At 38.0% G+C, this 14,871-nt stretch overlaps 1 protein-coding gene across 9 annotated transcripts in view; it reads left to right on the top strand.

The window, feature by feature from the left end:
• The window catches only part of AKAP13 (A-kinase anchoring protein 13), a 337,951-nt gene that overhangs the window by 272,179 nt on the left and 50,901 nt on the right, over window positions 1-14,871 (top strand). For all 9 annotated transcript variants that reach the window (XM_060005469.1, XM_060005473.1, XM_060005472.1 and 6 more), the window contains 3 exons: window positions 1,362-1,470; window positions 11,029-11,071; window positions 12,822-12,954. In XM_060005469.1, the coding sequence (XP_059861452.1) occupies window positions 1,362-1,470; window positions 11,029-11,071; window positions 12,822-12,954 (285 nt within the window). The remainder of the gene's footprint in view (window positions 1-1,361; window positions 1,471-11,028; window positions 11,072-12,821; window positions 12,955-14,871) is intronic.

Below are 14,871 nucleotides of genomic sequence, written 5' to 3'. Positions count from 1 at the left end.
TATTAAACTCAGAATTCCAGACTGTTAGTCCCACTGTTTTTTTCCATGTCTTTGAAGTAGATGACTTTTAATGAGGAAATGAGAACATTTTAATTTTCTTAATATTGTTTATGTAATAACCTTTCCTGAACTGACATTCCTAGGAATTTTAGCTGTGACCCTGTTTTATAGTAAGTGATGTCTTTCTAATGGCCTTTCTGATTGAGTCTGCCTAGCTGAAGTTGTTGACAGTGTAGCACCTTGTGTGCTTAGTCTCCCAGGGGCTCTGCCCACCCATAGTTTTCCATCTTGTGTGTAACCTCAGAGTGGATATTTGAGCTGCTGGTATCACTGATGTGCACAAGTTGCCTGCAGCCAACTTCCTGTTGAAGATCTCTGCCTTTCACTGATGTCATTTTTCAGACCTCACAGTTGTATTCAAAACATAGCAGCTGTTTGCCTCAGACTCCATGGTTACCCATGGAACAAACTCTAAATAATCAGAAGTCTTTGGCGCAATTGAGTTCACCCTGGTAACGGATTTTCATTGCTTCCCTTTCGATATGCACAGATTTCAGCCTCCTATGAAGGGAAGAGATTTATGGTAATTAAAGTTAGTTGCCAATTAGAATGGCCTCTCTCAAAGCAAAAGGAGAGGGATCCCATCATCACTGGAAGCATACTAATAAACACTAGTTGACTGTCATGGGTTTTGTTGCAGGAACTTCTGCAGTGGGTTGGATTACATGGCCTTGAAGTGGCTGTGAATTTACTGAGGGAGTTCAGTTGTCAAATTCCAGTCACCCTCATGTTCATGTAGAAGCAGTGTAATCTTAGAATAGGAAGTGAAAATGATTTAGGCTTCTGTCCAGATGCACAGGCAACTTTGCTTGTGATCTTAAAACACGTTCTACTTGTATCTCTGTTTCCAACTCTTTAAAATAAGAATGATATTACTGGTATCCTACTATATCTGTAAGTGATATTTAGATTTTCAAAGAGCAAGAACTATATGTAGTTTTGGTATTTCCAGTGAAATTATTTTTATCTGATTATGCATTCAGTAGATGTTTTATTATGCACTTACGAAGTTTGAAACATCATTAGGTATTATGAGGGTTACGAGACAACTGTAAAGGATGGATACTCTAACTATCCCCATTTTGCCGATAAGAACACTAAGGCTCAGAAAAGCTAGGTAGCTTCTCTGAAGTTGAGCAGCTGTTTTGTGGCGGGGAAGACTTCTGACTACAAAGCCTGTGCTCTTATTCCTCTTGTGTACTGCCTTATTTCCCTAGGCTGAGTCAGAATGTAAAATTCGGTGCTTATCTAGAAATATGAGAGCAGGTACTCAGAACCTGTTTACTTTTTTTCCTTCACAGACATGTCACAGATCTAAACAACAGGGATTTAATTACTGTACATCAGCCATTTCTTCCCCATTGACAAAATCCATCTCATTAATGACCATCAGCCATCCTGGGTTGGACAGTGAGTATACTACTTTTTTAAATTAAATATATTATATTTTCAACATTTTTCCTCTCTCTCTCTCTTTTTTTTTTTTTTTTTTTCCCACTTTAAGACCCTATGCCGTTACCTTACAGCATTTGCCTGCCTGTTCCTCTGAATGAATGGCTCATCATTTACAAAAAAGGTGACACAGAGTTCAGTTTGGGGATCTTCCTCCTTTTACTACATAAAAATCTCCTTTACACATTAAATTCATTGTATTCTTAGGCCTAAACCTGACAAACATTTTTAAAAACTTTCTATTTTGAGATAATTTCCAGTTAAAAATAACTGTTTTTTATTTATAAATAAAAATATTTTAACTATTTATAACTATTTTCTAGTTAAAAATAACTATTTTTTAAAATAGTTGCAAAAACAGTACAAAGACTTAATCACATATTCTTCACCTGGAGCCTCCAAATGTTATCTTAACACTTGTTTTATCCATCTTGCTCCCTGTCTTTATCTCTGTCCTTAAGGATTTTTCTGAAACATTCGAAAGTAAGTTACACATATAATGCTCTTGTGTCTCAAAGATATTTTCTTGTATTACCACAGTACAATTATCCACATTTTATCCAGTACTAGTTTCCTGAGCTCTTTAAAAATGTCAAGCTCTTGAAGGACAGAGAGAGACTGAGATACATTTTTAGTCAGTTAAGTAAATGCCAAAAGGATTACAGCCAAAAATGATTACTGGAGCTGTATGCAGATTCAGGATCCATGACTATGAAAGTTAGTAGAGACGTCGGGCATCCACAGGCACAGAGCGTTTGCAAATTAAAGATGCTCGAAAACATATTTGAATTGGATCCAGATGTTTGCCACAGAAAGGTTTCTTTGGGAAACCCCACTTTTTTTGTTTTATTTTAAAAATAGATTTCTTTTTCATGAGTAGTTGCAGTGTGGGATCTTGATATAAAGATTTAAATTCTCATCAAAGAGAGTATGGTACATTACATTCTTTGCTGAAAGATCATGTATTCAGGAGGCTGAAGCAAAGGGTATAACCCCTCCTGGTATTTCTGGTGTTTCTTCAGCGTCCCCTGATATATAACTCATCTTAAAAGAGTTGAGGACAGGAGTAGCTGCCCTGCATTAATGGGATGTTCTGTCTCCATTTTTGACTTACTAGAGGCCTCATTTTCTTAATTTCCATGGTGGAGTTAAGGCATAATGGATAATTCTGTTAACTTCGTCCTCATTTTCATATGATTAGTACTTCAAATACCAGTCTGGCCTGTTGGACTAAAGGTGCCTAATAATGACTTATTCCCCAAGATAACAGGTACAACCTCACAGAACTTGACTGAAATAGCAGTTCCTGTTTTTGTTTGGATCTTGGTTTGGTTTGGTTTGGTTTGGTTTTGATTTGGCTTTGGGTTAGTGGTTTTGCTGGTATAGAACGAAAATTATTATAACAAGATAGTTTATAGTGGCTTTGAACCCAGAAAACTAGAACTTGATAACCAAAGACAGTCCGTGAGGCGTTCCAGCTCTGCACCCCCTCCTCCCGTGGCCTGGTGAAGGGCCTGCTCCTGCAGCAACAGCTGCCCAGTACCAACAGAATGTGGCCCGGAGAGAGAGCTTTTTCCATTGTTCTGTGACACACTCTCTTGCCTCATACATGAAACACTTCATTATTTTTCCTCCAAAAAACAAGATGGTTTTTGACTGTGCTTTCAGTTGCTAACCAGCACTCTAAATGATGCGGGTCACCCCCAGGAAACACTGTCCTCTAGCGCCAGGAACTCTGGCACATCTCGTTGCTGGGGACTTGTGGCTCAGCTCACTGAGGGGTACTGAGATCAGTAGCTGACTGCTGTCACGAGTAGAGCTTGGAGTAAGAGTCCAACCCTTTCATCAAAGTAGAGTACCCTCATTCTGATTTGTCATGTACATTTCATGCAGATTGGAATGATTAGCCAGCCCCACTTACTTCCCTAAGTTAGCATATACTATAATTGGAGGGCTCATCAACTCTAATGACAGTATTTCTCCTTAGTCCTCCCCATATACAATTAATTTTCCCAACTGTATTTTTTTATTCTGCTCTAGAAACATAAATTTTTTGCAGATGTAAAAATTCTGGCTGTTAAACAGAAGGCTAAAACTTGTATCTTGCATGCTGTGCCTTTAAGTCTCAGGGTAACTGGGTAGTTCTCGACTTGCCGCAGACACAAATCTTCATTCCAGATCCCTTAAATACTCTGCATGAGTCATCTTTGGCCATGGTCGTCCTTGCTGAAACTATCATAATTAAAACCTACCCAGTGGTTTTAAAGCCTAAAGTGTGTGGTACACTTAAGATATTTTAACTAATGCTTTATTGTAAGCACACTTAGTGGCTTTGTGACCTTGGGTCCTTGAACTATTAAACAGAGCTAATAATATGATAGGGCTTAAGTTGAATTTATTTAAAATTCACATTAGCGTGTTTCCTGGCTTATGATAAGCATTTGTTATCTTTATGGAATGAGTTCACAGTGTACAGGCAGTGCCAGGGTCCGTTTTTCTCTGACCAGACTCTAAGCAATGGTGAAGAAACTAGAACGTGGTCCCTCATTTTCTTTAAGTGGCTGTGTCTTATGAGTGTGCTTGTCTAGGGACAAAATACTTCCTAAACTCAGCCTTATCTCACTACTTCCCAGCTATTACTTGTGTTCTAGCTTCTACCTTGAAGGAAATTAGCTGCTTCTCCCACAGCCTTTCATAGCTGTTACCATTTGAGCATTTCTGAAAACGTGTGTCCACCGAGCTGTTGTCTGGAATATCCCATCATTGGGTCACTGGCCAGATTAGAAAAACAGACAAACTCAGCATTATTCCCAAACTGGAATCTGTTTCAAAAATTCATTGATGTAGAGGACAATACCACATAAAGGCGACAACTAAAATATTTCTGTGTCATTCTCTGGGGTGGAAAGTAGATGGGCGACAGCTGATTGAGGAACCGTAATGGGCAGGAAAGCTGTCCTAGCCCATGTCTTCGATTTGCTGTCTTGGTGGGGGCAACATGACAGAGGCATCTTGCCAGCTCATCTTTTTAGGGAATCAGAATAGCACTGATGCTGTGTGTGTCGTGTGGGAAAATGCCGGGGAGGACTGCCCTCAGAGGAACCGCTCCAGGAAATGTGTTCCCAACATAGGGTTGAGTGGAGACTTACAGCTTGCCAGGAGACTCAGATGGTTTCTCAGTAGAGCTTAAAAACAAACTTTATTTTTGCAGATATGGAATAATTCAGTTATTACAGACAATCCCTTAACAAGACTATATTTTTTAACTTTTCACTGCTTGCACCCAGAAGATGCTTAGAAACAGTAAACTATTTGGTTGTATCCCTGCTAAGCATATTAGTGGTGGTAATATTAGAAAGAGAATGATACCCATTAGACAGTTTAACCTCCTGGGCTTCTTAATGAGATTTCATTTTGCCCTTCATTTTTCAGGGTTTGTTATCACAAAGAACGGTGTTCACAAATGGCACTTGTGCTTGGAATCATTCTCAGACCTTCACTCATGGTGTGTGAATTGACCAAGTTCCTTATGCATGTTTGATGGCAACACTAGCTTGTAATTTTATAGCTTGCATTAGACTACGAAAGCTAAGTGGGTCTTAAGAACTTGAAGTGTGGTATTTACATATATAAAATGCACCAGATCTTCAAAGCTAAATGATCCATGTGACCAAAGATCAGGGTGGGCGTATAGAAAGTTAGGCATCGATGCTAATGAGGATATTTTATCTTTACTTTCTGTGCTTAGTTTCTCTCTCTAACTGGACAGTGGGATGAGTCTTTATTGGAATACATTTATTTTCTTAGGGTAGTTCTGTTGGGAGAAGATAACATTTGACAAATTTGTCAGAACAAAAATTAAGTCAGGCAAATAGACTTTTTATATTGGTCTTTTTGATTATATTGCAAGGCTGGAATATATATGTAGTCATTAAAGTTGAGTATGTTATAAAATTGAATCCCTGTGTTAACAGAACATATTCTTTCCATATATGTTGAAGATACTCCTTATTCATACAAGTAGGTTTCTCTTTATGATCCATGATCGTGTGACAAAAGAAGGGGATACTCTTAGATTTGGGGTAATAAGAGAGCTCATTTTCATCTCCTAAATTTACTTTACATTTGGAAATACTTTAGAACACACATTAAAATGATATCTTACTTTTGTACTCGACCGTCGCTGCCTAAAAAGCCAGTGTACATGAATTTGTGCCAGGTGATCTCTGTTACGAGCAGTGGCTGCACCCTGCAGTCTGTCATCACTTAGCATTTATCTGGGGTGTGGAGTGGCTTTTGTGTTGGGTAGGTACAGGGCTTTTTCCTTCATTTTATTTAGGTTATTGAGCTTCTAGAAAGCCTGACAAAAGGAAATTCATTTATTAATTTGTATATTTATTCAATAAATATTTGAGTACCTACTCTTTGCTAGGCACCAGGCTGGACAGTGGAAGGAGAGGGATGAACTTCCAGACACGGTTCCTTTTCTCACCACACTTAAGCTGATGGACATGAGAACAGTTGAGTGTAACAGAAGATGATAAATGCAGCAACTGAAAGAAACGTTGGGTGTTTAGGAGCCTCCGACTTGAGACACCAGAGAAGGCTTACTGGGGAGAAGTGATACCAGAGTCGAGACCAAGAGGAGTCTAGGAATTCGCTGGGTGAACTAGTATGTGGAAAGCTAGACTGAGGAATTTGGGCTTCTTGTCTGAGGGCAATGGAGCGATTTAAGTTGATTAAATTGATTAATTAATTGATTCAAACACTTCAGAGAGACCACACTGAAGAAAGTGTCGGGGAGGAGAGGCTGGTAGATCAGTAGAAGGCTATTGCAAGATTCTGGTGAGAGTAGTTGGTGGCCTGAACCAGGCCGTAGAGCACTGGCAGTAGGGGAAAAGTTGATGTTCAGAGAATTCTAGAAGGCAAAATCAGAAGGACTGAGTGATGTGATAAGAGGATTCAAGGATGGTACCCAGGTTTGTGTTCTGGATAATTAGTTAGATGTTAGGTACCACTCACCAAAGGAAGGAATAAAGGAGGAGGAACAGGTCAGGAGGAAGGGGGTAAGTTGATATATGCACTTGTTCAGTTTGAGCTGCTGTGGGATATCCACCCACAGGTGGGCAGTGAGATGAATGAGGCTTGAATTCAAAGGAGAGACCTGGCTTGAAAATAGAAAGTTGTGGAGTCACCACTATATCACATGCAGATTGTACTCGAAGGGGAGACAGTGAATGAGGGGGTTTGGGGTGAGGGGGAAGAGAGCCAAGTACGGGATCCTGAGGGACACTCCAGGCGTTTCCTTACTTTGAAGGAAAAAAAACTCCAGCTGTAAATGATGACTGTGAAAAGTAATATACTTCATGTTTTCATAATCTAACAAGTACGTATTTGTTGGAAGAGTTTTCTTAAGCTGCTTTAGAATTCTGCCATATTCAGAAATAAAGATGAAAATGTGAGTACATTACGTTGTCCACCTAGACGCCTCTCCTGGAATCATCCAGGCCAGTGACATTATTCTCGGCACTGTGGGTCTGAGGTGCCTTTCACTCTGTTCTGGTATGATCTGCGTGCTCTAACATCTTCTGTCCACCCACTCCTCAGCCCAGCAGCAGATGCAGCCAACAAGGCGGATCTCCTTCTCCGTCAGCATCTCTCCGCTCCTCCTTAAGTCTAAAACTCTCTTTTCTCTTGGCTCTTCTTATTCCAGTTGTGAGGAGGAAGAGTTGCATAGTAAGTAAGCAACTTTGGGGTCCAATGGCTGTTCTCCAGTGTCTGACCAGTGCTGAAAATGCTGTAGGCTTGGTACTAAGAAATTTGGGGACTTTTCTCCCCTTGCATGTCATCATTTCTAAGTCATTCGTCTTCATGCTTTGCTTTGAAAATTAATTTGGATAAAACAACAAAGTTTTTGTCGTCTCTACACTACCAGTGCTGACAGATCTAGTGACCTGATTCCAGGTCCTGAGACACCCTCTCAGAACAGAGATACCTTCAAAGGCATAAGGGCTTCCCATCCTACCTTGTACCTTTTGTAATGCTGAGTAGTAATTTCACAAAACTTTCCATTTGATCATGTAAATTTCATTTTCATTATTTTGCTTTTTTTGTCTCATGGGACAGATACCTAGATGTCCACTTGTGATACTTAAAAACTAATGTTAAACTTTTTTCTTCTCACCTTTCAGACCATTTCTTTTTCTTTTTTTTTTTTTTTTAATCTTTGTCAGTTTTTTGTTTGTTTTTGGAGTTTTCTTGGCCATGCTGCACAGCTTGTGGGATCTCAGTTCCCCAACCAGGGATTTAACCCGGCCATGGCAGTGAAAGCCTGGAATCCTAACCACTGGGCCACCAGGGAACTCCCCCAGACCATTTATTTAAGAATACCTTTTCTTTGAGATTAAACCACATGGATTATTGGGTGGAAGTTAGATATTTGTTTCCCTACCTTTTCTCCTTTTGAACTTTTATTTTTCAATCCTTTTACTACACTGTAGGTTTCAGATTATTATATTGTTACTTGATAATAACCTAGTTTAAAAACTTTATAAGGTATCAGTTTTAGTAAGTTTGGAGAGGAAATGAGTCCCCCCACCCCCATGAAAATCACTGTTCTCAATTGTGCAGGATTTCTAGATGATTCCAGGATTGCTATTTTTAATGGAAAAACTACTTCTAATATAAAGTTAAATAATAAATTATTTTCATTTCATATAACTCATATGAGTCTCAGGCAATTACAATATCCATATGATTAAGCATCCTAATTCCCTACCACTTGCTGATCCTAAGTTTTAGCAATATTTAAATATTAATATTTAAGCAATATCAAGCTCAGGGTGACAATTTTGCATTGTTCTTAAAGGAAAGTGACTTATGCACAAATGAAGGTCTTATATGTTCAATATTTTCTCACAATTAAAAGGCATTTGGTTTAGGCACACAAGATATTCAGTCTATACCAGTTGTCATAGGAGGGAAGTTGTGAAAATCCGTCTGCAACTTTGAGTGTTCAGAAATTCTCAAAGCTGTTTCATCTCAAAGTATTTGTAATATGCTGGGAAATAGGTCAGCACGGCAAAAAAAAAAAACTAAGGTCCCAGTAGTATTTCTTCTACCACTAGTAAAATTATGACTGGTTATTCAGTAAATCAGCACTGGTTGCTCAGTTAGTCCAACCTGATGTAATCATAAAAGTATAGAAGCTTGAAGAAACCTTTGAATCAAATATCCAGCATTCCTCAGAATGTGTTCCTTAAACTCAAAAATACAGTGAGAATTATGGGGAAGGGGGAAAAGGAAGAAAAAGAAAGGGCTGGTTCTTGGCCATATAAATTTAGGAAACTGTTCTAAGCAGGTTTCAAAGGCTAATGTGTATATTGTGAATTTCCAAGGCAGCATTCAGTATGCGGTGTTTCCCAGACTTACTAACCTAGGTAACTACAGTATGTTCATGATGATGTGTAACATCTCATGAGACGAGTGTTCCAAGGAACATACTTTAAAAAATATTGACTGTGTCCATCCAGTAGTTCCAGTCCTGGAATGTTGTTATATTAGGTCTGCAGGTTATTTCATGCCTTCTAAAAAAAAGGTCTAGCTGAAATATGCTGTTTACGTGCAACAGTACTTCATAGGCTAACTTCAGTGACAGATTTCTACAATCATATCATGGAAGTAACATTGGTTATATCATATTCTTAGATGCCCTGAAAAGTTGATGACACTTTAGGAATTTCAGGGGCATTGATTTTAGAAACATTGGTGGATTAATCACTGTTTTCAGAACCATATCTCAGAGGTCATAGTAAATGAATTAAAATACCTTTCAGCAGCCAAAAAGTTGGAAATCCTTATAGGAGTCATAGATTCTCCCAGTATTCAAATCACGTATTTGTTTTTAGTTTATTTGACAGAGACCTTCTGGGAGCTTATTCTTAGCCATGCTCTCTGCTGGTTGGTGTTTTTCTTTATGGGTTTTATTTTTACTTTGTTCATATCACTAGGGTGGTAACTTACTAGGTAATTGATAAAGTGTACAACAGAATCCTGGCAGCCTGAGAGAATTTAATGCTGTTTATATCATTCAGGGCTCCTAGAGTGGAAAAATTTTTAAATCTAAACCATACTCTTGATTTTTGTTTAAGTAAATTAAGGCATTCTGATGTTAAAATGCTGATGGTTTCACACCTAGATCATGCAGGGCTGGAAGATAGATCCCGGATCTTACTCTTCATCTTTCTCTTTCTTCTGGCTATTGTTACCATGCATTATAACTGAAATAGAAGAAGAACCCCAAATACGTAAAAGGAAAAACTATAGAAGGCAATCTTTTGAAGACTTAGAATTCATTTTTAAGTTTCTCATGCATTATTGCCACCTGTTGGCTGTATGTTAGTAATAACTTCAACTTTGCATTTCTATTCAGAATCTGGAACAATTTGGAGTTTTTAAGAGTTCCAAATGCTGGTAATCTGGTAGTGGAACATTTTCAAATCTCTATCAAATTAAAGTTTTACTCACAGTAACCTCAAGGAGAAAGGGTGTGCTTTGTCCACATTATAACAGTAGTTATACAGAGCAACCTTTGTCTACCTGGAATCATACACCGAAAGTGTTTCTATACCTGATCTCCTAAAACCTTGGAAACCATTAATCATTGTGTGATTGCGGCCTTTCTCTCATCTAAGTCCTAAAGTAGCTCAACCTTGATTAACATGTCGTAGGTAAAATAATGGTATTGTTCCTTCTGTATTTGTTCTACTTATTATCCTATCTGACTTAGCCTTAGATTTAATGACCCATTTTAGTTTACGGTCTGATAGTTGTGGAAGGAGGAAAAATGTATCTGGCCTACTCATTTGATCAGTATCAACCTGGAAAGAACCTTAGCATCTGTTTTATCTTCTTTATTTCATAGATGAAGAAATGAAATCCAGAGATCTCACCCCAAATTAGTGGCAGGGCCTAGACCTTATAGGCTAGCTCTGATGCTCTTTCCTGTTCACTAATCCATTTCTAGGAATGCTTAAGAAAATATCAGACCTATATTAGCTAGATTTTTAGCATAGAAATACATGACAGCAAAATTAACAGCATACAGGATGACATTTAATTTCCTTTTGTATATTTCTCCCCTGACATCATCTCAGAAAGATGGCCTATGGACTCTGTACCTTCATGAGAACAGGAATTAAACGTGCATTTGAGCTTTTTTTTTTTTTTTTTTTTAAGTTGATTTGGGGTTTGTTTGGTTACTTGAATCCTGGATTAAAATTTTTTTCCACATGGGAAATTCACTCCCCACTGCTGCCAATTTTCCAGTTCTGATTTGAGGGTTTCATTTTTAATTTTCCCTCTTCCAAACCCTCATGAGGAGAAGGCATCCCACACTGGCTTTCAAAGGCTATTTTTGCTTTATCTGTGTCAGTCGTAAAAACGTTAAACATTTTATCTGTTATCCAGGTAAAATCCTTTTGTTCTAACTTTTATTCTACCGTTCTTGTTTTCTAGATTCACGGCCCTTCCACAACACCAATGCTAATCTGACTGAGAGGTACTATATATTTATTTTGTTACTCCTTTTCCCAAGATGAAATAAAGGAAATCCGAAATGTCTTACGGCATTTAGGCAAACTAAGTCAATTGAGCTCATTGGAATCTTACTTCCTTGACTGATAAATTTGGAATAATGGTCAGAAATGTTTTTTTAATGAAAGCTATATCCTTTTTAATTAATGTCTTGAATAGTTTTCCACCTTTATTCTTTACACCATCTGAATAATAAAGATTATTGTTTGCATTTATTCACATAAGGATACACTTATATTTACCTTTATGAACTTTGTACTCTTTGCTTATGGGAATTTATAATTCCTAAGTCTTAAGAACATTTTGTTTCATAATTTGTGTGTGTGTGTTTGTGTTAATGCAGTATTGCTGCCTTCTTAGCCATTTTAAGCTTTAAAGCTATTTTCTTTTGTATACATTGATATGGTACACACCTCTGTCCAAATAAGTGAATTGGTTCTTTACTTGACAGCAGGCAAAAGATTGCTACTTTGACTCATTGTTTATTTTTGTATTCCTCTTTTCAAGCTTTTGAGATTAAATATTCTAATTTAAGCATAAATGGGGTTCTGACTGTTACCCCACAGTGTTTTTTAAGTCGCCTTCCTTTTCACAAAGGCGTCAGCTGTGACTCAGTGATCCAGAACTCTCTCAATATGAGTGCTCTTCTTTGCACTTCTGTCATAGTTTACCTATTCTTCGTTCTTTCTATAGTGGTGATTTTCACACCATTTCCCCTTTATCTTAGTAACAGACTGCTTTATATTGTAAACAATATTTTATATATAAATAGACTTTAGCTACGGACTAGGACCCTTGTGGTTCTGCCTGTCTGCCCTCTCACAGAGGCCCTTGAGGCAAACACTACTTTCTATGGAAAACTTCTAATATAACTGTTCGAGAACACCTAGGAAAAGTAGTTTGAATATTTCTATATAATAGATTATGTATACAACTGTACATAATTGTATATGTATACAAATTATTATGTGTACAAGGGCCCAACATTCTTTGAGGAAATCAACCTTTGTGAATTTCCTAGGGTCCAGACATGCCCATCATGGATGAACTTAGAATACAGGTGTCCTAAACAAGTAGGTCAGTGCATCTGGATCTCTGTGAAACTCCTAGAATGGATCTTTCTACACTAGGTGTCAGTTTTGCCTACCGTTTTGCCTGCCTAAAATTGTGCATAGCTGAATTCATATATTGATTGTCCAGTGTGCCAGAGGACTGAAAAAGAGGTGTGATCTCTGCTGTTAGGGAACTTGGATATCCATTCAGTCATAAAAATTCCTTGGTTTGCATCACATATATGGGTTTCTTTTCAAACACGTATTTAATGCAAAGAAGTTTATAAATGGGTGCTTAGATTTTAAAATTTCAGATAAAATAATTAATGAATAATTGATCTTTAGACTCTATCATCAGATCACAAAAGCCCATTAGTAAAACACTAATAAGTGATATAAGAAAACTTAGCCAAGCTTTGACATTAGAACATGAGCATTCTGGCGTGCTCTGTTCTCAGATAGATATTATTATATAAAACCATTCAGCAGCCTCTGTCCACCTCTTATTCCTTTTCCCATTTTCATGTGAGTATATAAGTTGGCTGTGACTTGTAGCTAAAATTAATACATGACGATGGTTACAAAGAATTATATGTAGAGCGTTGTAATTTTTAAAACTCAACTTCTGTAATCTTTTTAAAAACTCTTATTTTTTCTCTTTAGTATAACAGAAGAGAACTTTAATTTCCTGCCACAAAGCCCCTCCAAGAAAGACTTTGAAGGGAAGAGTGGAACAAAAGTCAGTCGTACGTTCAGCTACATCAAGAATAAAATGTCCAGCAGTAAGAAGAGCAGGGTAAGTACTCTCGTGGGCGCTTCTGTGTGGCCACCTCAGCAGGCCCTCAGTAGGCTCCAGGCACAACCTGCACACACCAGGAAACTAATTAAATGATGGGGACAGGTGGAAATAAGTTCAGAGATGCTGGCTCAAATAGCCTAATATTTGAAGAAGACTAACAGCAAGGAAAATAACAATAAGAGGTGATACCACCAATTGAGTTTTTACTATAGGCTAAGAACTTTCCATATAGAATCTCATTTAATCCTTTCTGCAACCGTGTATGGTAGATATTATCTCCCTTTTCTAGGAGTAAGGTACCTTATCTGGGAAAAATAAGGAAATAAAAATTACCTGTAATAATTCCACGTAGAGATAACTATTCTTCTAATATTTTTTTCATGTATTTTTAGAAAGAAAGGGGTAATAAAAGGCATTAACTTTCTTATACCAATTCCTGGTGCTAAACCAAAAGATTCCATTTCAAATTAGTGGGGAAAAACTTTCTGCCTCGCACTCCCCTACACTCTATTCACCCACCCAAACTCCAGCAAAGTAAGAAGAAAAAAAAAAAAGGGAAATCAGTTACGGAATTCTTGCACAGGAATCACTATATATGTGTGTGTGTGTTAGACACATATACACAGGTACGTACGTACTTAGAAGTATGGGAATAAACAAGCACTGGACGCCAAGGGTATCGTTGTAAAAGTGCACGCACCACGCCACCCACACCCCCGCCGCCAGCACAAACGCAGACAAGCTTCTTAGGTAAGTGGGCTGGTAGAAATAGAGCCAATGTACTTTACTGAGTTTTGTAAATAAGATCTCTTTCTTTTAGCAGATACTAGATTTGGTCATCACTCAGATAAATTTTTCCACAAAACCTGCCACCAGAATTGTGTTTTCTCTTCATTTCTCCTGCCCAAATGAAGAATGGACAGAAAATGGGCAAACTGGAAAAGATGCAAAGAGTCTAGCAAATCGTGAACTATTACTTTACAAATAAATAGTGTAAAATGTAGAAATGATACTTAATTTTGGAATAATAAATTCATAATTTTCTAGGGGAAAAAAGAGTCTTGCAAATCGTTTCTAGAATAGTCACATATTTAAGCGTTAACTTTATGCTTAGCCTTGTTTTTTTTTGGGTTTTTTTTTTTTTTTTTTTTTTTGTGGTACGCGGGCCTCTCACTGTTGTGGCCTCTCCCACTGCGGAGCACAGGCTCAGGACGCGCAGGCTCAGCAGCCATGGCTCATGGGCCTAGCTGCTCCGCGGCATGTGGGATCTTCCCGGACCGGGGCACGAACCTGCGTCCCCTGCATCGGCAGGCGGACTCTCAACCACTGCGCCACCAGGGAAACCCAGCCTTGTTTTATAATTCAAAAAAATTAAGGTTAAAGAGGGCAGAATGCTTATCATTATCCTACATATGGCAGCAAGGCTTAAAATAGAACCATATCTATCTTACTTATCACTGCTCGCTTGGACACTGGTTGGCATCAACAAAAGAAAATCTCCTTGAAAGTTCAGTATAATTTGGCCAAATATTATTGAGTGGCTTCTGTAATCAGCATTCTGCTAGGTACTAACAAGCACCCAGAAGAACCAAAGCCACATAGTCTTTACCTTGAAAATTTTTATGATCTGTTTGGATGATTTCAGATGTTTCTGTTGTTTTTTATCTTGTTTTTAAAATGTGGACTCTTTTCTTCAAACAAACTTTTTAATTGGAAGACCAGTATAAAGTGGAGATCCCCCTTTCCATCCACCCCCTAGTACCACTGACTTAAGGGCAGAGCAGTGAATACACCACTGATCGCATTGACGAGGTAATACAAACAGACAAGAATGAAATGATGTAAGACTGAATTTAGAAACTGGGACCTGACCTTTAAAAAAGTCTCGCACCAGCCTCCTTATTTTACAGACTG

This window comes from Delphinus delphis, chromosome 2 (genome assembly GCF_949987515.2).
Source record: "Delphinus delphis chromosome 2, mDelDel1.2, whole genome shotgun sequence".
Lineage (NCBI taxonomy): Eukaryota > Metazoa > Chordata > Mammalia > Artiodactyla > Delphinidae > Delphinus > Delphinus delphis.
This window is presented reverse-complemented; position numbering and strand designations above follow the sequence as displayed.